This window comes from Cinclus cinclus, chromosome Z (genome assembly GCF_963662255.1).
Source record: "Cinclus cinclus chromosome Z, bCinCin1.1, whole genome shotgun sequence".
In the NCBI taxonomy this organism is placed as follows: Eukaryota; Metazoa; Chordata; class Aves; order Passeriformes; family Cinclidae; genus Cinclus; species Cinclus cinclus.
The window spans coordinates 14,684,648-14,707,052 of NC_085084.1; the positions used below are offsets into that span (position 1 = coordinate 14,684,648).

At 38.8% G+C, this 22,405-nt stretch overlaps 1 protein-coding gene across 3 annotated transcripts; it reads left to right on the forward strand.

Annotated features, from left to right (window-relative positions):
- Window positions 1-10: 10 nt before the first annotated feature.
- Window positions 11-17,522, forward strand: ABHD17B (abhydrolase domain containing 17B, depalmitoylase). Of its 3 annotated transcripts, none has more exons than XM_062513117.1 (4): window positions 11-152; window positions 5,824-6,298; window positions 15,751-15,930; window positions 16,386-17,522. In XM_062513117.1, the coding sequence occupies exons 2-4, from the start codon at window positions 5,832-5,834 to the stop codon at window positions 16,603-16,605; spliced, it is 867 nt and encodes a 288-aa protein (XP_062369101.1). In that variant the 5' UTR covers window positions 11-152; window positions 5,824-5,831; the 3' UTR covers window positions 16,606-17,522. The 3 variants fall into 3 exon arrangements, with proteins under 3 accessions (XP_062369101.1, XP_062369099.1, XP_062369100.1); XM_062513115.1 differs by lacking the exon at window positions 11-152 and adding an exon at window positions 461-749; XM_062513116.1 differs by lacking the exon at window positions 11-152 and adding an exon at window positions 4,517-4,692.
- Window positions 17,523-22,405: the final 4,883 nt, after the last annotated feature.

Consider the following 22,405-nt stretch of genomic DNA (forward strand, 5'->3'; position numbering starts at 1 on the left):
TCGGTGCTCCCAAGGCCTCGCGGGTCTCTGGCCGGGGCGCTGACGGCCGCCTCCCGCCGCTCCGTTACTCAGCACAGCCGGCGTCCCCGCACCCCGCCGACCCGGCGGCAGTCGGGAGAGCGCGGGGCTGCCGAGCGGAGCGCCAGGGGCAGGTAAGGGCTGTCCTTCCCGGCGTCGCGGGGGTGGACGGCGTTCGGGTAGCCCGCTGCCGCGCCGTGTGGGCGAGCTGTTTCCTCCTCGCGGGTCCGCCCGCCCCTCTTGCCCCGCTCGGACCCGCGGCCCGTCCGCGCCGCCTGGCGCAGGCCCCTGGGGCGAGCGGCGAGGCCCGCGGCAGCCGCCGGCGTTTCCTCAGGGAGCCGCGGGCTCCGGCACCAACCGGGCGGGGACCTGCCGGCCCCGGCCACCCTCCTGCCCGCGTCCCAGTGTCGCTGGGCTCGGGGGTCTCTGGGGGTGCCGCCTGCCTCGGGTCCCCTGGTGCTGTGAGCGCTGTGTCCCGATGCTCCGGTCTCCGTGGTCTTGCCCTGGACCCCTTTGTTGGAAACGGGCGCCCTGACTTACGACACGCTTGTTTAAAGTCTGGCTTTTCGCGGCTCCAAACAGTCCTCTGAGTCACTGCTGAGGGTTTCGGCGGACCCCTTTTCAGATGCGGACACCTGAGGAGTTAAATTTAGTTCCCGCCAGCCTGGTTAAATTTATTCTTTCAGCTTCTGCTTTTGAGGGAGTGACTCTGGCCTCAGCATTGCTGTCAGGTATTACTAATATAAAAATTTAAAGTGTTTGGTTAGTAATTAACTAGGAAGGTTCACGGCTGCGGAAATCGGAGAAGAACCGCCTGAGCGCCGAGCGGTGCTGCGGGCGGAGCTCAGTGTTGGTGGCCGGCCGGCCTGGGACACGGAACAGCGGAGCTTCGGCAGCGGCCGGGCAGCCGGCGGATGGTTTGAGCAGGGCAGGTCCGGGGAGCAGGGTCTCGCTTGGGAGCATGCAAGGCGTTATGTAATCGACTTGATCCCGCGGTTGTCTAGCTGGAACCTTTAGAGGTTTAGTTTGTTCTTGGGCTGACAAAAGGTTGTCTGGATTTTTGAGTTAGTGTTTCATGTATTCCCTTTCTTTTTTCAACTGTGCCGTTAGGTTTTGATATATACGAAGTAACCAGCAGACGGTAAATAATGTCTCTCTATCTAAATTGTGATAGCTTGAATTTTTAAGACTAGCAGGGGTGTTTATTTGTTCAGAATCAAATTAACCAAAGTAAAGTTTTGGTTCCATCAGGCTTCTCTGTTTTCATGTAGTATACTTTGTCCTTTGAAAACTACCTGAAATAGTTACTTCACAGAATTTCTTGGTGTAGCTTTTTCATAATTGAGTAGACTTTCTTTGTGTTGTTTTCTGGACTTGCTGTGTATTCTTTCTTAATATTCTCTCAATCCTTTTATGTGGCACTTAATCAGACACTAACGTTTTTTTTTCACTGAACATTTTGTTGCTTTAAGTGTTGGACTAGTTAAAAGATGTTCATATCCTTCTGTTCAAATTTTAGTATAACACAGGTCTTAAAATAGATACTGGTACTTCAGTAGTGGCTTGAACTCAAGTTTTCTTTGTATTGTGTTCAATGAAAGTGTGAGGGGGAAATGTTTTAGAATTCCATCTTTGAACAGTGTATAATGAAGAGTAAAGATGAAAAAAAAGAAACCAATAAAACAACAAACCCACAACCAAAATACACACAAAAAACAACTAAACAAAAAAACCCCCAAAATTTTAATATCTTACCCGTTATGGTTTGAATAATACTTAAAAGTTCCAAACCAGCAGCTGTATTTACGAGTTTGACTTCGGTCTTGTGAATAGTTCGCATTACCTAAGCAATTTAATTTAAATAAACAACTATAATATTTTATATTTAATGTAAATATAAGACTTCTAGGTAAGTGTTTGCAAGGGTTGCGCTGCTTTTAAAACTAATATACAGTGAAGTATTCAAAGATGTGAATAACAGGTTCCACTTTCTTCTTGTTATGTGCAGAGATAGGAATAATTACTCATATGAAAAAAACTACCTTTGTGTTATCTTAGAAATCACAAGATAAATACTTGGGGTATTCTTTAAGATTAAATAGACAATTTCCCCTTTCTGTCAGCCTTTATGAGAAGCCTAATTGCCACAGAATGAATTGGAATCACTGCCTGTGGGCAGTTTCACATTTGTAATTTTATGTGTTAGGTCTTTATTCATAAGATAGTTAAAGAGATAAAATTGATAAAATGCTCTGACTTTCCTTCTAAATGCTATACCAGAAGGGGTAAGTAGTACAACTTGAGTCTGTTTCATTTCTTAGCCTCTATTGCTGCAAGAGATGAGTTTTTCTGGAGTTTCTTCCACAGAATTTTGATACTTAGTTACTATGAAAAATGCAATATAATTTTAAAGGGGATGTATATTTATTTATTGTATTCTTTTTGTTGTTAGTATGTTTTATGAGCTGTAGGAACTATATGTAGAACAGCACTGGCATTTTTTTTTCTACTGAAATGTCAAGTAGAAGGTGAGATAGTTGTGTTGTTGGGATGTGTTGATCTTGGAATCTGATGATGCTGTAATGAGCACAGAGATTTACATCATACATGCTCAGAAGGTGTTAGACTATAACTTAGGTATTCACAAATATCTTAGTCAAATGAGTCCCATTAAAGTTACTCATCTGTACTTGTGGAACCATATGCTTAAAGTAATCTGGTTAGAGCTGGTTTTGCCTCAGCTTTTCTAAGGATCCAGATAAAGCACACATCCAACTTATTCACACTCTCACGTGAATACAGTCCATCACAGTAAATGACAAACGAGTTCCAGTATAATAGAAACTTTTCTTACATTTACTTGGAACTGTTCTGGTCTGTAAGTTCAGTAGGTGTTTTGTATCAAATTGGTTCAGTTAGTGACCTGCTGTTTTTCTTGGGCCTTCTAATTGAAGAAAGTAGCATGTATTTCTTTTAAAGAAAAGAGTTGTTGTTAGCTGTAATTTAGTTGGATGATGACTCTGGAATCAGAATCTTTTGTTTCAGTAGGCATATTTTCCATTTGCTTAAAAGATCAATATATAAAGCCTACATTAGTCTAGCACAAGGGAGGAATAATACTTCATCTATGGTATTCAGCATGTCATTTGCAGCTCATTTTTAGCACATTTAAGCCATCTTGGGGGACAGTACCACCACATCAGCTGATTTCCTGTGGTTTACTGCATTACTGCCCTGCATATGAATCCCGCAGGCCAGTTTCTAGTCTTCTGAAATTATTTTGGTGAAAAATAGAAAATATTTTCTGATTGAGATTGTATTTGAAGTGTTGCTGGGCTGTTTATACTTACAAATGGTCTAATTCTTTCTGACAAGTGGATTTTTAAGAAATAAGAAATTCTGTAGCTGTAGTTGTATGCTGGTATAGAGTATAATCTGCTGTTTCTGTGCAGAACAAACTATTTATATCTCACTTTTGGAGGTACGAATTCTTTTAAATTTTTAATGAAAAAATAATTATCACGCCCTTAGAATAAAGTATAATATCTAACTTCACCTTCAGTGTTTCTGAAAAGGTGGGAAAATTCACTTGGAACAGATCCATTTAATGTTTTCTGATAGAAATAGAAGTGATTTTGAGTATTGGGTCACAAGTACTTGATAAAAAAGCATGTTGAGACATCACAAGAGCTTATGTGGATTGTGAAGGCAAACTCATTAAGTAGAGGTGAAAGAAGTTCCTTCTTTGGTACTCATAACTATAAGAGAAGTAAAGAAGGAACCAATACACACCACCACCAGCCCCCAAAACAATTTCTGGATTTTTACTTGGTGTAAGTCAATCCAAACCTTTTGCTAATATTAGATTTCCTCCATAGACTTCTTCCACTTATCCTGACTTGTGGGTATAACTGAAACTTAATGCTTACATAATCTCATCTGACAGGGATGAGTTATTTCTAATTTGAGTGATAAATTGTGCTGATATACAAGATTATTGTTATTTCTGCTGGTGGGAATATGGTCTTTTATTCAGGATCTTCTTTAAGAGCCTATCTACATTCTTATAGGAGCTGATCAGTACTTCCTGCTATATCCTCTAATTGCAAGTGTTGCTCTCCCATGTCTATGCATGTGGTAGGCCTCTTATTTGAAGAAAACTAGAGACCTGGGGTGAAAACTCTTAGCTGCTTCAGCCTCTTTTTTCATGCCCTCTTTTTTGTAGTATTCCACAAATGCTTGTGCTGTTTGTCTGACTGTCTCACTGTGCCCGTTTTTGTTGTCTAAATGTAATATTGCTTGCAGTATGCTTTCATGCTTTACCACTAGGAAGAGACCATTCACACATTCAAAAATATGGCTGGTTGTTCTGTGATACATGTTAAAGTGGTTTTTCAGCATTCTCCTTGAAGTTTTTTTAAAAAAGAAATTTGGACTATGCTTCTGTACCAGTTTAAGGACGAAATTTGATATATATTAGTATTATTAGGTGTCATGGTTAGCAGTAAGATTTTATTGTTCAATGACCCAAATAATTCTGAACAGCATGGTACAACTGAAATCTGCTTGTTTTGTAGCTTGAGTCAAAGCCATTATGTGAAACTGTGTTTATGTTCACAGGGAACTGTCAGGAGATGAGCTTGAGACCTGTAGATATGATATTGGGAGAGTTGTGTAAGTTAAGATGAAATGTCAGATGTCTTGAAACAAAGAAAGTAGAATAAATGCTTATCTTTGGTGAGCTAGTTTCCAGCATGGTATTTGTCAAATTTCATTGCTCTTCTTATTTCTGAGAAAAAGTATTGCTGCAGCAAAGGATTCTGCACCTGCACTTTCCCCCCTCCCCCCCCAATTTTTTCACTGCTCTACACTGAGAGAGAACACAATGTCTACTTTAAGGGCAGCTGTATCTTTACCTAGCTTGATTTAGGTGTAGGTGTGTTTACTTTTTTTCCTTCCCCCCCCCCCCCCCCCCCACTGTTAAAACCAGTGCTTTGAATTGGTACTGTAGATTATGCTTTAACAAATATCTGTGATAGTGCATTTAGTTTGGGATGTGTTTCTTAAAACATGGGAAAAAAACCCAATTGTGTCATTTATCCAGTACCAATTCCTGTGTGCAATACAGCTAAGAATTTCTTTGAGGGTTTTCAAAACATTTATGTAGGCAAGTATAATGAGCAAAGATAAGTTTATGGCTATGTTTTCATGTACCAAATCTCTACAGTGTTTGTTAAGCCAGAAGCATCATCTTGTTTTGTCTTCTAAGTTTTGACTTTTCATACTTCTGATAGTGCTTGCAAGAGCCCATACCTTGTGATTGCAATGCACATTCTTTGTATTTAGGAAATGCTGTAGTGATTTTTTAGCTGCGGAAGTCTGCATAACCTTAGTATGCTGCAACTCCCCAACATATTTTAATTTTTCTTTATCACATGTATATTTGTCAATGGGAAGAACACTTTTCTTAATGTTTTAAGATGAGGAACCTCATTTCCTCCAAAGAAACACCAAAACTCATGCTTGTTCTTTCCCTGGGAAGTCAATCATGTTTTACTTTTGATATCTGGCAGGGCTTTTGAGTTATTATTCCTCTTTAACGATATACTCATTGTGAAGTAGCTAATAATATCAAATTAGATATTATATGGCAATATACATATATGTATTGAAGTCTTTATTTTCTTAAATGTTCAAAAGTTATGCATTATTTTTTAGAGACATTATGTTTATATATTTAAGTTGGGATTTTTTTAATATCACATTATACCTGGAAGCTGATACTATTCTCTGTTCCCGTTTCAGACAAGAAGATGAATAATCTTTCCTTCAGTGAACTGTGTTGCCTGTTCTGTTGTCCGCCATGTCCAGGGAAAATTGCCTCCAAGCTGGCGTTCTTACCTCCAGATCCCACATACACACTGATGTGTGATGAGAGTGGTAGTCGCTGGACTTTACATCTCTCTGAGCGAGCAGACTGGCAATATTCTTCTAGAGAAAAAGATGCCATTGAGTGCTTCATGACTAGAACATGTAAAGGCAACAGGATTGCCTGTATGTTCGTGCGTTGCTCGCCTAATGCCAAGTACACTTTGCTCTTCTCACATGGAAATGCTGTTGACCTGGGTCAGATGAGCAGCTTTTATATAGGACTGGGTTCACGGATTAATTGCAACATATTCTCCTATGATTATTCTGGATATGGTGCAAGTTCTGGGAAGCCAACAGAGAAGAATCTGTATGCTGATATTGATGCTGCTTGGGTGGCTCTTAGAACAAGGTAAGGCATTAATTGCCATTTTTATTTTGCAGCATGCTTGTCAAATGGTTTTATTTCACATGCATCAGTAGCTGAAACAGCAATGCTGTGATTTAGAATTAGTGGATTCATATTCAAGCTGACTGATGGTGCCTGGTGCTGAAGGAATTGTCAGTATTGAGCAGGATCAGTGTATATTACTTACATACTGGAAAAAGTGAAGTGGAATTAAATTTAATAAGCTGTGGATTAATCTTGAATGATTAGAAGATCATCCTTATTGTCATAGTTTGGAATCTTCTCAGCTGTAAACATTAAAAAGGTGGAAAAATCCATAATAATTGATACCTCAATAATGAACCCACTGTTGTGATGTGGATGTGAGAAAATGCAGGTTGTTTCTTCAGATAATTTCCATCACCTACTTTTTTTGTAGGGAAGGGCAGAGTAAAAGCTGGTACAAGAAAATTTGGCGAGACTCTATTTCTCTATGGTCTTGAGATCACCTTTGTTTCAAAATTCTAACTAGCAGCTACCGCATTTCCAAAGGGAGAAACACCTTTTTGCTTTATATAGAAAGCTATCTTCACAAAATATAATGTGTGGGAGAAGTTGTAATGGGTCTGTGTAAATAACTTATGGTGGTCACAAAGAAAAAGTAATTTGGAGCAGTGGTGTTAACTCAAGCAGAATAAAAATGGATGAGAAAAAAATGCAAATGAAAAGATGTTATTTCAGCAATTTGTGCTCTAAGCTTCTGGTTTTGTGGGAGATAAATAGCAAGATGAAAGACTCTGAAAGCATTCACTGATATAGGTGAGAATCCTAGAGAATCCTGCACCAAATAAATGTGGCTTATCTAATTTGAGAGCAATTTTCACCTTAATTTTTTCCATTTAGCTCAATGTTCTCATGTTACAAATACCTCCACTGCAAAAGCTATTTTTTTAAATAGTATGCAATCATATGAATAACTGCTTACAAAAAATCCTAGCGCACTGTATTTTTTACACCAAAAAGGCATAAAAACCTAAGTGTGCTGTTATGGCTTGATCATTGCCACTTGAGCATCCTGTTTAATAATTATAGTATCAGGGATATGACTTAGTGTAAGGGCATGTGGACTTTAAGTCCTGGATCCTGGTAATTGTCCCAGTGATTTCAGAACTTCATCGGTGTAGTATTAATGAGCAGATTATCCCTTTTCAATGTTTTAAATACACATTTAGTCTTGCATTCCTTTTACATTGCAACAACAGTATGATTCTTCTTTTCAAAGAAGCATATGTTTTATATATTAAATAAGGGAAAAGGTTATTATCATAAACTTAATTCAGTCACATGGCACAGGTTTTCAGCTTAATCTATTCAAAAAATGCATACTAGGTTGTTAGATTAGCTTTTGGTGTTTATTTTTATTGCAATGGAAAGTTGAGATATGACTGTTCCATAAGCTGAAAGCTGCAACAAGTGCAGTGTTGACTATGGTTTGTAGCTGATAGGTGGTCTGTATGTTAGTTCCTCAGTGAACTACCCAGTAACACTTACCAAAAACGTGCTGTGGTTTGTGAACAATGTGGAAGACAGTCTGAATTATTTCAATTTAGCTGAAAATGGAAGAGAACTAGATGGTGAAACATAATACTTCATGTTGGTTTACAGGCTCTGCTTTATGAGTTAATTTGTAATTATTGTATCTGGTTTTGCCTGGAAAGGCTGACCTGGAACAGAGACTAGGCAGAGCAAAAGGAATAAAATAGATATCTATTGAAGTCTTAGCCCCCTGGCTAGCCCCCTTTTCCCGTGTTGTTGTTTATGCTTTTTGAGTAATGGGTGTCTTTGATTCTCTAGTTAGGAAGGGATTGTTTTGTCTTACTACCTCACAAAGAGAACTTACTAATACCTAATATGAAGTTTCAGAATTACGCACTAAGCAGCAGAGATTCTGAAAAACATAAAAGCTAAAACCCAAGGCATCACTGGCACTATCTTTAACATTTATTACTAATTCTGCAAAAACAAATTAATTCAATGGATTGTAGGAAAAATGGGAGTATAGCTTGGAAAAGAATTTCCTTGGAAGTTCTTGTTGATGAGGTAAGAAAGGGACCCTAAAGTTTTAAACAGCCTCACAGTTTTTGATGTGATGAAGGAAAGAATGGAGAAGTTACCTTTGCAGATTGATCACAGTTACCCATAGCTCCCTGCATTCCCTGTTATGAAAAATGGAATCATGGAACCTAGCACTAAAAGATGTTTCTGGGGTAATTGAAATGCTGATGCTGACTTAGTTTCAGTCAACAAAACTGCTTGTGGTGTAGACTTGCTAGCATCTTAAGTTTTGTATCTTGGAAAGACAATCCACATGCTTACCTGTAAATCAGCACAGTTGTCCAGTGGGGACTGGACAGCTGGGTTGAAATAGTCTGGAACTCATACCGAGGGTGATGATGGGATTTTGCTGTGAATATTAATATTCATGTAAGTGAATACAGAAAACTAGTTTAGCAGTCTATCACAACAGGTGAACAGCAGATGTAGATGCTGAGTTGTGTTCATTAACTTTGAGTATGTTAATAGGAAGCATTAGCCACATATGTGGATAATAGCCATGAAAGAATGTGGAGTGATTCACTACCTTCATCAGGTTTGGAAAAGTTGTACATATTCGTGTGCATGGGACTATACAAAATCGCAAGTGAGGACATTGCTCTTCCAGCTGTCATAGCTAGGAAGTGTTGAAATACCAGGAGTCATTTTGGGATACGCCTATTTTCTGCTATTGTGGTCTCTGAAAGCCTTTGATGACACCCTGCTAGGGGTGGAAAGGTTTAACCCGCCCCAGGCAAATGCAGGGCAAGTAGCACTCATTCAGAAACCTCTGAAGATGTGCCAGAATTGCCTCATGGCCAGATTTACCTGTAAGAAGCCAAACAGCCCTTTCATTGTTGCTTATCATGGACTATATAATAATTGAAAAATTGAAGGGTAAATCTCACCATCAGACAGTGTGTCAAAGTGAACAGAATATCCATAAATTGAACAGCCAGGTATAGAAATAATACTGAATCTCTTTGGATGTTGGCCAAAAGTGTTCATTTGATAATTTACAAATTACCTTTTTTTTTTTTTTTTTTTGTTCAGAAGCAGAAGGGGTGGGGTTCAGCTAGAAGTCAAGGTACATAGCGTCGTATTTTTGGAGAGAAACTGACATTTTATTTAAATTGCTAGGGAAAAGTAGCTCAATAACCATGGAAGAGAAATCTTGGCAACAGAACAGGTGAATTGGCAGCATTTTAAAGTTTAGAAAAGACCAAACTGTCATGAGTGTGGCATACAAGATGCAATTTGTTGATTATAATGAGGACAATGGGCTTGCCTCTCATAAAAGATGGTTCCTTTTTTCTTCTCCCAATGTCAAATATTGTATGCACAAGAAGGGGAATGCACACAACAGTTGAGGAAGAGCTGTATGCTCCTGAATTTTGTTCATGGCCTGGAATGTTTGTAGTTAGACATGTGGAAAATGCTTATGCCCTTCATGTCCTGCAACTTGCAGCTGTAATTTCATGTGTTGTGTCCATGATGACAAAAAATTCTGAATGTACATTGAAAATTCCCTGAGGACGTTCCCCCTTGTTCTATGTGTCCCAAGTGCTGTGTTGGTTTTCTAATTGTATGTGTTGCAGTAGCTTCTCTAGAGCATCTAGTGTAAGCCTAAAAAAGTACTGTTATTGGGGGTTGGTTCTTTCCCTTTTCCCTCTGTGGAATTTTCCCCATTGTCATGCTAAGATACCTGTTGATCAGGCCCTAATGACAGGGGAAGGGGGGAGGGGAGGGAAGAGGGAAAACCCCTCAATATCCAAACATCCAGAAGAGGAAGCGGAAGGCTCTGGCTCTCCCCATTTCCCCCGCGGAGTTCGGACGAGAAGGACGATCAGAAGGATGATCGGCGCCTCGGATCCATCGCTGCCATCCCAGCGTCGGGAGCCATCCTCACTGCTGTCAGACCCTGCCCTGCTGCCTTCTCGCTGTAACCTGCCACCATCCAGCACTCTGCTGAGCACTGGGACCCACACCATGAGCAGAGGGCTCTCTCCATCTCTCTCTTTCCCCTGGGACAGCTCTGCCATCACCCCCAGCCCTCCTGCAGCTCTGCGGGACCTGCCCGTCCCCAGCACCGGGAACTGCAGCTCAGGGAAAAGGTGCCTGCAGCCAAAAAACACTGGGACTGAGTTACTGTTCTGTTTGTGGGTAATTTCATAGCTGTTGTTGTTCTTGTTTGTCTTGTTAGATATACTAGTAAAGAACTGCTATTTCGATCCCCCCTATCTTTGCCTGAGAGCTCCCTTAATTCCAAAATTCTAATAATTTGTAGGGAGGAGGGATTACATTTTTCAGTTCAAAGGGAGGCTTCTGCCTTTGTTAGTAAATACCTGTCTTTCAAATTAGGACAACTGTGGAAAATTTACCCTTCTAAACTTCATCTTATGAATACTTTATTTTCTTACTGTAAAGCGGTGGAGTCTTCTAGATTAAGAGCAGCAGCTCAGAAGTAAATATAAATTTCTTTGTCTCCCTTATGTATATCCATATCAAAATGGTAGGTATTTTTAAGAGCCTGACAGTGTAGCATGGTAATTTCTGCTAAAGTATTTTTTTCTTAAAGGTAACAAAGTTAAAAACCAAAAACAAAGAAAAAACCCAAATAAACAAAAGAACTCTCCCTACCTTTTCACATCCAGACATATATTTTGTAGTTTGCTGATGGGTCATCATGGCAATGTGGTACATATCCAGTGAAAATGTAAAGTGAATATCCATTGTAAGTTATGTACATGAAATTAATGTGTTCAAGGAAAGCTCAGACAGCACTTTGAGCAACTTGATTCAGTGAAATACCTCCCTATGCCAGGGGCCTGGACTATATCGTGTTCCAACCTAAACTGTTCTATGATCCCAAGAAGAGGAAAAAAAGGAGAATGGAGGGACAGAGAAAAGGTGGACCACCAGCAAGATAAAGTGCAGGAAAGGTCTTGCTACAAAGACAGAAATATCAAGAAAAGAGTGGAAGAGTTTCTGCTAAATCACATTGTTCATCACCAAAGGAAAAAAATAATATTTCACTGCTGTTTAGCAGGTCTTTTCCTACCAGAACCTGAAAAGATCAGGCTAGGTGTGTTTAGGGTTGCCTCTTTTGCAAGAGACCATCTGTATCTGGTCAGGATACTTGGGCCACAGAAAAGGATACTGGCTTCATTAGTGTTGGGCCCTGGTTCCAGGCAGTGGAACAGTTGGGACAGTTGCAACAACTTACTGCTTGTTCCTTCCTCAACCCACCGGTGGCGTGGTGTTTCCTGCCTGTTCCTGAACAAAGGCAGCACAAGGGAGCACAAAAGCAGTTGTTCCCCTACTCCCAGACAATATTTATTTAGTTATTTTCATTAACTGTTAAACCTAATGAGGGGGAAGAATTGCTGAAGTTGCAAATAGGAAAGTGATTCTTTTCTGTTTGGTAGTAGCTTAGCTTTGTAGTGACACGAGCTGTGCCTTTAGCATGGTGATGAGGTGGAAATTCGTGAGCACTCACACTCTGTGAGGATGTCAGGAAGCTAATGTGAACACAGGTTCTGTGTCAAAACTGCTCTTTAGATTCCATCTGCTTTCCAGGCAGGTAACCTGTAAGTGTGTGAACATAAAGGGTGTTGAAAGGAATTGAAATCCCAGTTGCTCTGGGAAGGAGGAAGATGTTACAGTCAGCCTTTGAACTGCAGAAAATATCTATCTAGTTTTCTACCAGATTCTGCCCAGAATGACTTGTCCATGAGGAATAGTGCTTTCTCTGAGAAGGTACATCTGTGCATAGCTACTTTTAAGGTTTTCTTTCAAGGTCCTCTTTGGTGGTTATGGCTTTAAAAAAATCCCCAAACCTAAAAACACCCTCCATTACCTTCACCCCCACAATGAAGGTCTGTCTATGCTGACACAAGTAATCTAAGATTACTTGAGTGGACAACAGTGTTTACATTAGTCCTGTTATCAACATAATGAGCTTTCTGAGATAGCAACAGACTTTACAGCGTGTCTTTGACCTCTTGTAACCAGAGGAACTACTTGAATCATACGGCTCTGTGAGTGTCACGTTCCCCTTCCTCTGAATGGTCTGTACTTATACAGCACTGATTAAGAGAAAAATGTTAGTGTGGCCTTTTCTCCTGATCTGACACTCTTCCTTTGGGAGGCTAGGTATGCAGTCTTGATAATTTGGCACAAAACTCCTTGGAGTTTAACAGGCTATGAGTCTATCAAATTAAGTAAACAAATTTTGTGAGTAGGGAGCTTAAAAACAGTTACCTTTTCAAGAATTTTTCTGTTTTCAATTGTAAAGTGATCCTTTTGAGAGATAGTGACAGAAGGATAGTTGGGCTCTTTCTTTTTCCAAACATTTCAGAAGCCTGTTGTGTTGGGCTTTCATGGCCAGGCTTTACTAGCAGGGGTCTACAGGGGTGCCTTCTCTGAGAAGCTGCCACAGGCTTCCTCCATGTCTGGCAGACCCAATCTCTGTCAGCTCCAAAGACAGAGCTGGCCAAAGCTGGGCCAATTAGAAATGATGGTGGTGCCTCTGGAATAACATATTTAAGAAGGGGTGGGGGAGGGGGGGGGGAAATCATTGTGCAGTTGTAATTTCAGCCAGAAAAGAGTGAAGTGAGAACATGTAATGGGGACATCCCTCCAGGCACCAGGGTCAGTGAAGGAGGTGCTCCAGGTATTGGAGCTGAGATTCCCCTGCAACCCACGGTGCAGACCATGGTGAGGCAGCTGGGCCCCTGCAGCCCATGGGGATCCACAGGGATGCAGTGATCCACCTACAGCCCATGGAGGGGCCTCACACCAGATGTGTGAGGGGGATGCCTGAAGGGAGGCTGTGACCCCATGAGAGACCTGTGAAGAAAGGAGCTCTGCTCCTGTGCTGGAGCAGCCTGTCCTTGAAGGACTGCACCCCATGGAAGGGTGACCCTCACTGGAGCAATTTGAGGGGGACTGTTGTCTGTGGGACAGACTCACATCTGAGAAGTTCATGGAGAACTGTGTCCCATGAAAGGGATGCCATGGTGAGCGGGGAAGGACTCCTTGCCCTGAGCAGCAGGAGAAACAACCCGTGATGAACTGACTATAACCCTGATTCCCTGTCTCCATTGCCTGCTGGGGTAGGCTGTGGAGCTGGGGAGGAGAGGGAGGAAGGTGTTTTCAGGTTCTGTTTTACTTCTCATGATCCTGTTCTGATTTTCTTAGTAATAAATTCAGTTAATATCTCTACTTGTAGCTGGTTTTGCCCATGATGGTATTTGATGAGGGGTCTCTCCCAGTCCTTATCTCAGCCCACAAGCCCTTTGTTAAACTTTTCTCTCCCCTGTCCAGCTGTGGAGCAGAGTGAGAGAGCTGCTTTAGTGGGTGCCTGGCATTCAGCCAGGGTCAGCCCACTAAACCTTTTCAAGGGAAAAGAGAAGACTGGAATGAGCAAATATAATCTCTTTTCCAAGCTGCTTGGAGTTGGTTATTTGGTAGTTGGGGGTTGATTACTTAGGTTTTCATCCTCTTCAAACCAGAATATTCAGAAGTCTACTTTGAACCACCACTTCTAGTTATTCACCTCTTTATTTTAGTTTACAGGTTGCAAAGTATGTAGTTTCACCTGGGCATTGTGAGGCAATCTGTTTGACTATGATAGAGTAAGGATTATTTTAATACAGATATTGTAAATGCTTTGCTTTGCTTATTTTTTTTTTAGTCATCATTTATCTTCAGGCTGAAGGAATTTGATCAAAAAATAGGGGAAAGAATAATGAGAAAGAGAAGAATATATGTTCCAAAATATACATTTTTTAAAGTTCTGCTTTAAATTCCTGGGTAATGGCCTGTATCTTGTAAAATTTATCCAAGAAAACGCAATTGTGTTATGGCAAGGTTAATTACTTGAAAAAACTGTTTTATAATAATTTGCTGTGCAAAATGTGTGCCATATGAGTGCTGCAACGTGCCAGGTATTAATGCAAATTTTGTTCAGATTATGTGGAAAAGGAGGGAAGGTCATAATTTACTTTCAGAATGGACAAATGTGATGTGAATTGGGAGATGAATTGTAAAATGGTAGGTGCTAAGATGTTCTTAGGTGTTTCAGAAGAGATGCAGAAGTAGTGGAAACCTTAGATTTGGGGGTTTTTTTTGTTTCAAAGCTTTAATTTATTGTATTTATGTGTGTTGGAATTTTCAGAAAATCTTGTTAATGCTTGAAATTGCTTATTCTTTGAGAATTGTCATGAGGTGAACAGCTTGCTACTGTTTCCAGGCTGGTGGTGAAGACTTACAGTTTTAGAAGTCTTAATTTGATCATGATCTGATTATGACTCGAAGCTCTTTCTAGGAAACACTGACAGTAATTAAGCAGTCATGATGCAGCAAGGTTCCTGTGTCAAGCAAAGTCTGCCTCTGTGCTAATACTTTAAAAGCTTTTATATTTGGGGAGGGTGGTTGTTGCTGGTTTTGGGTTTTTTTGTGTATGAGTTTTTCCTGGGTTTGGTATTAATGCAATGTAGTATCCCTTCCAATTCAAGGTACTTCCTTTCCCAAATTTAGATACACTGCCACAGTCTGACCTATGCTAAGAGTGCCTGGTTAGTAGAGGGCAATGGATCAGCAGCCCACTTCTGTTCTTTGCCACATTACCATTTCCTTTAAAGGCTTTCCTGTGTAACTTAGGTAGGAGTTACTTTCTGTATTCATGAAAATGTCAAAAAATATATTAAACTGACTTGTCTAAGTGTTAACTAGATGCTTCTTTTGTTTGCCCTTGTTAATTGCATCTTACTAGGAGGCAGTCTTTGACTTCAGTTCTGTATTCCCTGTTAGGCTATCTCGCTTGTGGATTAGGTTGATAAGAACAAGTTTCTTGGTTATCACATGGAATGTTTAATATTATTGTACTGATCACTGTCAGTATGGGCATGCTTTAAGTCTCGTTAAATTTATAAACAAGTTACCAGCTTGCAGGTTTTATCAGGTATCATGTGATGTAACCTAAGAGCTATTAAGGCTCTAATAATTTTTTTTGTTTTCTGTTGTAAGTTCACTGGAGTTAATAGTGAAGAGTTTTGACTAGTATACAAGCCACACTGCATTCACAAATCCATATTTGAAAAATTAAATAATTATTTAAATACCAATCAGGCATAAGGAAAAAAAATACTGCAAATAGAGAGTAAATAAATAATTGTGTGTTTTAGTCAGGAATGTCATAGAACAGACTTGCTTGTTCTTCTACCAGCTCCTGTTTCATAGTTGATACCCTTCTGAAAATTATCACCTTCAGAAATGCCTTTTTTGCCTTGCTCTGTGGTTTTATCTGCTTCCCTTTTTAAACATTTCTAATTTTCACTTTCTTCTGTTTCACTTTTTAAACATTTCTAATTTTCTAGGTATGGGATTCGCCCTGAAAACGTGATTATATATGGCCAGAGTATAGGAACGGTACCATCTGTGGATCTTGCTGCTAGGTATGAAAGTGCTGCTGTAATTCTTCATTCTCCACTGACTTCAGGAATGCGAGTAGCTTTTCCTGATACAAAGAAGACGTACTGCTTTGATGCATTCCCAAAGTAAGTTGTAGGATTATTGTTTTTTATTTAGCATGCATTTTCTCTATTACAGAAATTTTCAACTAAAGAAACAAGTAGTCTGGCAAATTCTCTGAATTTTTTTTCAAAAGTTTAATAAAACAAGTAGAGAAAAATCAGTGGATGTCAAAGAGGAACATTTAATTTCAAGAAGTTTACAAAACTTTGTAAACCTTACAGGCACTTTGCATCTCTAATTATTTTAGTGGATATCTGTAAAGAAGTAATTAATTTTCATTTATACATAACATGTAAATCCCTAGTTCTAACAAGTAGTTCTATCCAGTGAATTGTTAGTTTGGATATTTGTGAACAAAATCATTTGCAATATGTTTCTGTAAGACTGAAAAACGAAGTAGATCTTAACTGAAGAAAATTCCTGTCATGTATTTCAGAACAATGCCATTGTTTTCTTAGATACAATCTTTCTCTTACAGCATTGACAAAATTTCTAAAATAACATCTCCTGTCTTAATAATCCATGGAACTGAGGATGAAGTAATTGACTTTTCACATGGCCTGGCGTTATTTGAGCGTTGTCAGAGACCTGTAGAACCACTGTGGGTAGAAGGAGCAGGACATAATGATGTGGAACTCTATGGACAGTACCTTGAAAGATTAAAACAGTTTGTGTCACAGGAACTCGTGAATTTGTAACTTTTGTTGTGTATTTACATGTTTTTTTTCATTTCACTGCAGAACTGCACACCTTGATAAATATGTAACTTAAAACCTGAATGTTGTGTTTTCAAATCATCTTGGTTGCCTTCATTAAATGTACAGGGAATGATTTGTCAACATAATTAATGAAGGTTTTAATGCCAGCATTATAAACTGGAATTACATGATCATGCAGTCAGACTTGGCAGTTCATATTTCTTTGTGTGAGATCTTTTTCTTCTTAGACTTGAAGAAAAAAATCACAAGGAGTACTGTAAGGAAATTTAATTATATAAAACCAAATGCTGTAAAAATGTTGCCAAGTGCTTTAGCATATCAAAAACAAGTTTATAAATATTTTTTAAATATCTCAAGGTGTACTGTGACTTGCTCTGTTGCACAGGTGTAATTAAAAAACAGACTTCCAAGCAGTTGTTCTGTAGAAATGTAATAGCCATGAAATTTGAGCAAATACTAATGTATGTAATAAGAACCAACAGTCACTGAAAATTACTCATGCCCTGTTACAGGGAGAGGAGTACAAAATAGATATATTTTCCCATATTTTTCATTTCTTTTGTGCTTAGTTTTCCTTTAGTTATTTTTTTAGTCTTGTTGTCCCTTAGCTTTCAAGATAATAAAATGTACCCACTCATGTTCTCAGGAGTCCTAATCTTGCCAAAATAATGCCACAAGTTATCATAGTTGTAATGCAAGTATCATTCACATAATTACTACTGAGGACCTTTCTTTGAAAATAGGTGAAATACCTCATTGAAACCAGTAAGACTTTTAAAACATAGAATACTTCTTGAACCATGTAGTTTTAAACACTGATTTTCTAGAGCCACAATATGTCATTAAGAAGAACTTTGAAGTTTATCCAACATTGTAATAAAAAATTTGTAACTTGCTGTTGTCTGATCAGGCTTAATTTTGGATGTTTAGTGTAAAAGCTTATGGTTTCTTGAGTATTGTATGGGAATTTTGCTAATCAGACCTGGGTGGGGTGGGAGGAATGGAAAGAAGAGAATATTGATATTCTTCTATTAACTCATCATGAAATAAACTTTAATTGCCTTTCCCTTGAATGCATTGTGAGTGAATAAAACTGTAAAAAATAAATTATATGTAACCTAATTGTAAACAAAATAATATTCCAACAATACACACTGTGCTTTTAAGGCCTTACATCGTTTAATTGTTCTGCTTGTTTTTTGTGATTGAGACTATTGTGTACTTAAATGTAGCTTTAAGCATTGTGAAAACTTCGATTAAGATGTGTTGATTAACAGTAAACAATGTTCCACAAACTGGCAGTTCTTCTTTTTTCTTTTTATTCAAAGAAATAGCAGCAGTTGCTTGCAGGATCAAAATACTTAGCAGCTCCCCATTTATTCAAGGAAATGTGACATCTGAAGCAATAACCCATTGTTCTGAATTGCTTGCACATTTCTTTATCAGCAGCTTCTGTTCTGATCACCCTCCCACCTCCATGCCTCACCTTTCTACCATTTGCCATTCAGCATACAGTCTTTCTGCTGCAAAGCTGCTTGTAAACTTTTCTTCTGTAATTAATTCTACTATTGCCTTCTTTGAAATTAAAAGGAATTCTTGTCTTGTGTACTTTGGTAAGTTAATTGAATAGAAAAGAAAAATTGTTCTCAAGCACCATAGTTCCTGTTTGATTTTTTTGGATCAAGGATGCCTCAGTGAGTTCTGAAATTCAGAGTATAGTCAGGAACAGCAACATTAGACTTAGGGATTTTCACCCTAGTTCAAGACTTTTGGATGCAGGTGTGTAACTCAGCTTTATAACATTGTGTTTAATACATCGTTTGATTTCCTTTTCTTACTACCTTCTAGCCACTATCTCAGATGGGAATCATTACCATTAAATGTTTAAGTGCTTTCTTTGTGATGATGAAGCTTGTTTTGAGATTCACCTTCAGGAATTCACAAATAAAGGGTATAGAAATGCAGTGTTAAGTGATACGTATTGGGTGTAGTTTGGTTGCCTGTCCATTGCAGGCAAAAGATCAACTGTCATCACAAGAACTATCTGATTACGCTGGGGATATTATTGCACCCTGTAATTGAAAAAGACAGAAAAGGTGTCATAGCAGTTTTGCTGCTTTTGTTTCTGTGTTTTGTTGAAGCAGAACAAAAGATCTGACTAACAGTGTTTTGTCTTCAGTATGTGCAGCTGTTCTGAATTGCACTGGTAAGTAGAGATTCTGGTCTATTTTGCACCATTTATGCATAGTTAATTATTGCCAATTCGTGCTAGTTTATGTTTTATAATTTTATTTTTTTTCAGAGGAGTTGTATATGTGAAGGAATTTAAATGGGTTTCAGGCATAGCCTAGCCTGTAGTGCAAATTGTATTATGGCAGCAAACTTGTTGCTTGATGGAAAGAAACTCTGAGCTGTTGCAACGATGAGGAAAACATTTGACATCCTGATTGTCTTATCCTTACACCATCGCTGGTGAAATTGATAATGGGCTCTTGTTTAATGTTACAGATGCAATTGTGTTGTGATAAATAAAGCTGATTCAACATTCATTGAAAAGACAATGCCTGTATTTTAGGGTAAAAGAAAAGAGCAATTTGTAAGCTTCGTGGTGTTATTCCTCGTTAGTTTTTTTTTTTCCTTTAAGAGATGTATTTGACAGTAAACTGTCTTTTTCAGTTCTGGAAACCTTGGCAAATCACTTTTCAAAACAACTTGATTATATAAAATATGTGATTACGTTCTAGAGGTAATGTCTATTTGGGACAATGTTTTGCTTTTACAATCACAGCTCCATAAAACTCCCCTCTCTTTACTGTCTACTTCTGGCAGAAGAGAATTCTAGTGTATGTTCAGTAAGTTACTGATTGATTTTAAATTTGCTGTCCTTTTCAAGACTTTTTTTATTGGGGAAAAATATGCATATTTATTTTTGGGCTTCTTGAATTGGGTGACAATTAATTGGACATCAAGGTACTGTTCATATGGAATATTCCAGGTCCTACAGATACTAACTTTTCTCACTACATTGTAGGCATTGTTAATATCCTAAAGTCAGAAATAAGGAAAATAGTGTGTAAGCAGGAGGGTGATTGGTTGAAAACTTTGCACAAAAGGAGTTGGGGTCCCTGCTGGGACAGGCTGCGCATGAGCTGGCAAGCAAGGGCATTCCAAGTCCGATATGCAGAGATTTGTTAGCAGGACATGGGAAGTGATCCTAGCCCTCTTCTCTGCACTATGAGTGCAGATGTATGTGAAATGCTGGTCTGGCTCTGGCCTTTTGCATGAGGAAGATACAGATGTACTGGAGGAAGTCCAGTGCAGGGCCACAGCTATGACTGAAAGATTGGTGATCCAGTATGGAAAGAGATGCTAAGGGAGCTGGGGCTGTTCATCCTGCGGAAGAAAAGTTTTGGCAGGATATTCACTGTTCTGTGTGAATATCTGAGGGAGGGAGTGGAAAGAGCTGGATGTTCCCCCTGTACTGCCCTCTGAGAGAGCAAGAGTCAATGATGACACATTAAAAAACAGAAAATGTAATCTGAAATTAGAAGGCTTTTTTTTTTTTTTTTTTTTTTTACCCTTGTGTGTGTGTGTGTGAGGCAGGTCAAACCCTGGAACTGACTGTGGAGTTGTTATTTTTACACATAGTCAGAATTTATCTGAGCACAGCTTTAGGCAGCCTTCTGTAGCTTACCCTCCTCTGAGCACACAAGTAGATCAAGGGGTTCATTTCAGCCTCTACCATTCTGCATATGCTAGCTCAGAAGTGGACACTTATTTTTTAAATTTATCTTTATTTACTTTTCCCTATTTTTGATGCTTTATTTTAAAGCAACAGAAGAGCCCTTTTTCTCTTAGTCCTGAGACCATCACTGTATGATGCACTGCTGCTGAGTCAGACTAATACCAACTTTTATATCACAGTGTCATCAAAGACCACAGATTGCAACAGTGTACTATAAAAGAAAGGTTGAAAAGCTAGAAGCAACGTATAAGCATGCTATCCTGAAAAGAGAAAAAGAGCTTGAAAGCTATCCTAAACATTATCAAAGATGAAAATGTTGTATTCACAGCTACTATTAAGTTATGAGATATGGTTGTTTTGGGTTATTTCAATAAAAATGGGTAATAAAGTTGGTTCTGCTTCACCTGATTAGTGTTTGCAAAACAGAAATGAAAAAATGTTTTTGGGGAAATTTGTCGTAAGATAGTAACGGTGTCAGGCTTGCTCACCATCACTTAAACAGTTCAGATAACTTTGACTGTTAAAAGTTACTGTGAAAACCTATTCAGCTTGAGTACCACCAGATTGAAATGTCAGCATGGTATAACCTTAGAGCTCTTAACATATGGAACTTCATAAGCAATTTGAGTTGTGAGATTATTAATTGTAAAATAGTCATTAACAGCAACAATTATTCCTTAATAAATTCTCTTGTCTGATGATAATTTCCACACTGTATCTGTGTCCCTTTTTTTTTTTTAACTTTTCAGTTAAGGTGTCTTCTTTCTGTGACATGAAATAAAATCCTATAAAACTTCTGGTGAAAAGGCAAGGAAAATGATTAAGGAAGAGGACAATGTAAAAGAAATTATCTTAACTACAGATTCCTCTTCCAGTGAGAAAGGGCCAACCATAAAAGAATTATCTTTTTCCCAGCATTAACTTTTTCCCAGTGGCATAAGTAAGGCATAATCTAATAATATCTTTCAAAATAATAAGAATACTTTGAAATGGTCTTGTTGGTTACAAGAGGTTTTGTGGTTGGTAAAGGAGGCATCATACAAATGGTTATTATTTTAATGTTTAATTTTCAGACTTATTTGCTTAAAGAGGGCAAATAGCTTTCTGAACTGCAATGAGCACTGCAGAGAAGACATGAGAGAGACGTTGATGAGGCGGCCAATATAACTTCATATTAGGCTGGAAGCTGTGCACACCTCAAGTGGCTAACTGTGCCTTGTCTCCTAGAGCTTTGGGTGAATGCAATGTGAATGTAATCAGGTTGTCATACTGGGACATCTTCAATCTTCCAAAGCCACAAAAGTTTTTGCAAGAAGCTTTTTTCTGGAGGCAGGTAAACAGTGTATTGACTAAAAGTCTAAAACAACTATGCCAAAGATCCAGATAAGCCTTAAGCTAGAACAGCATTTCAAGTCATTTATCAGTAACTCATCTGGTAGCTCAAGGGCACATAATGGCACTGCAATTCTTTCTCCAGCACCTAAGTATTGCAGAGGTGCTTGGTTGGCCAAGTAATCTGCTTTTAAAGGTCTAAGTACACTTTAAATGTAAATGTTGTACATTTATGTAAGTCAGTGTAAGCCATTCTAAGGAGAACAAGGAGCGTGTGGATAAAAATCACCAGCAGTTTTGCAAGATCATTACTGATTTGGAGACACATGATGCATTCTGATTTTGTCCCAAACAGTTCTTAAAAAATGTTTGCTAGGTCTGTTTAGTAGATGCTGCACACTCTTCAAAATAGGAACAGTACTGTCTGGTCTCTGGTTTAAAACAGCCTCCCAGGATGGTGCTGTTTTATTTCCTCGATGGCAATGCTTTAATTCATTAGAAAAACATTCACAAAAGATTTGGATGGTAAAGTCTAAGTGCTGATGAGACCTTGCAGTTTTCAGACCTTTCTGCTTTTCAAGATGCTACTAGTTAAATAAATAGTTTGCTTCTTTATTTTGTATTTGTGCTAGTGTATCATAGTGTTCTGTGTAGAGAAAAGTAAGGTAATGCATGCCTTACTTATCAGAATTGTTTGTATTG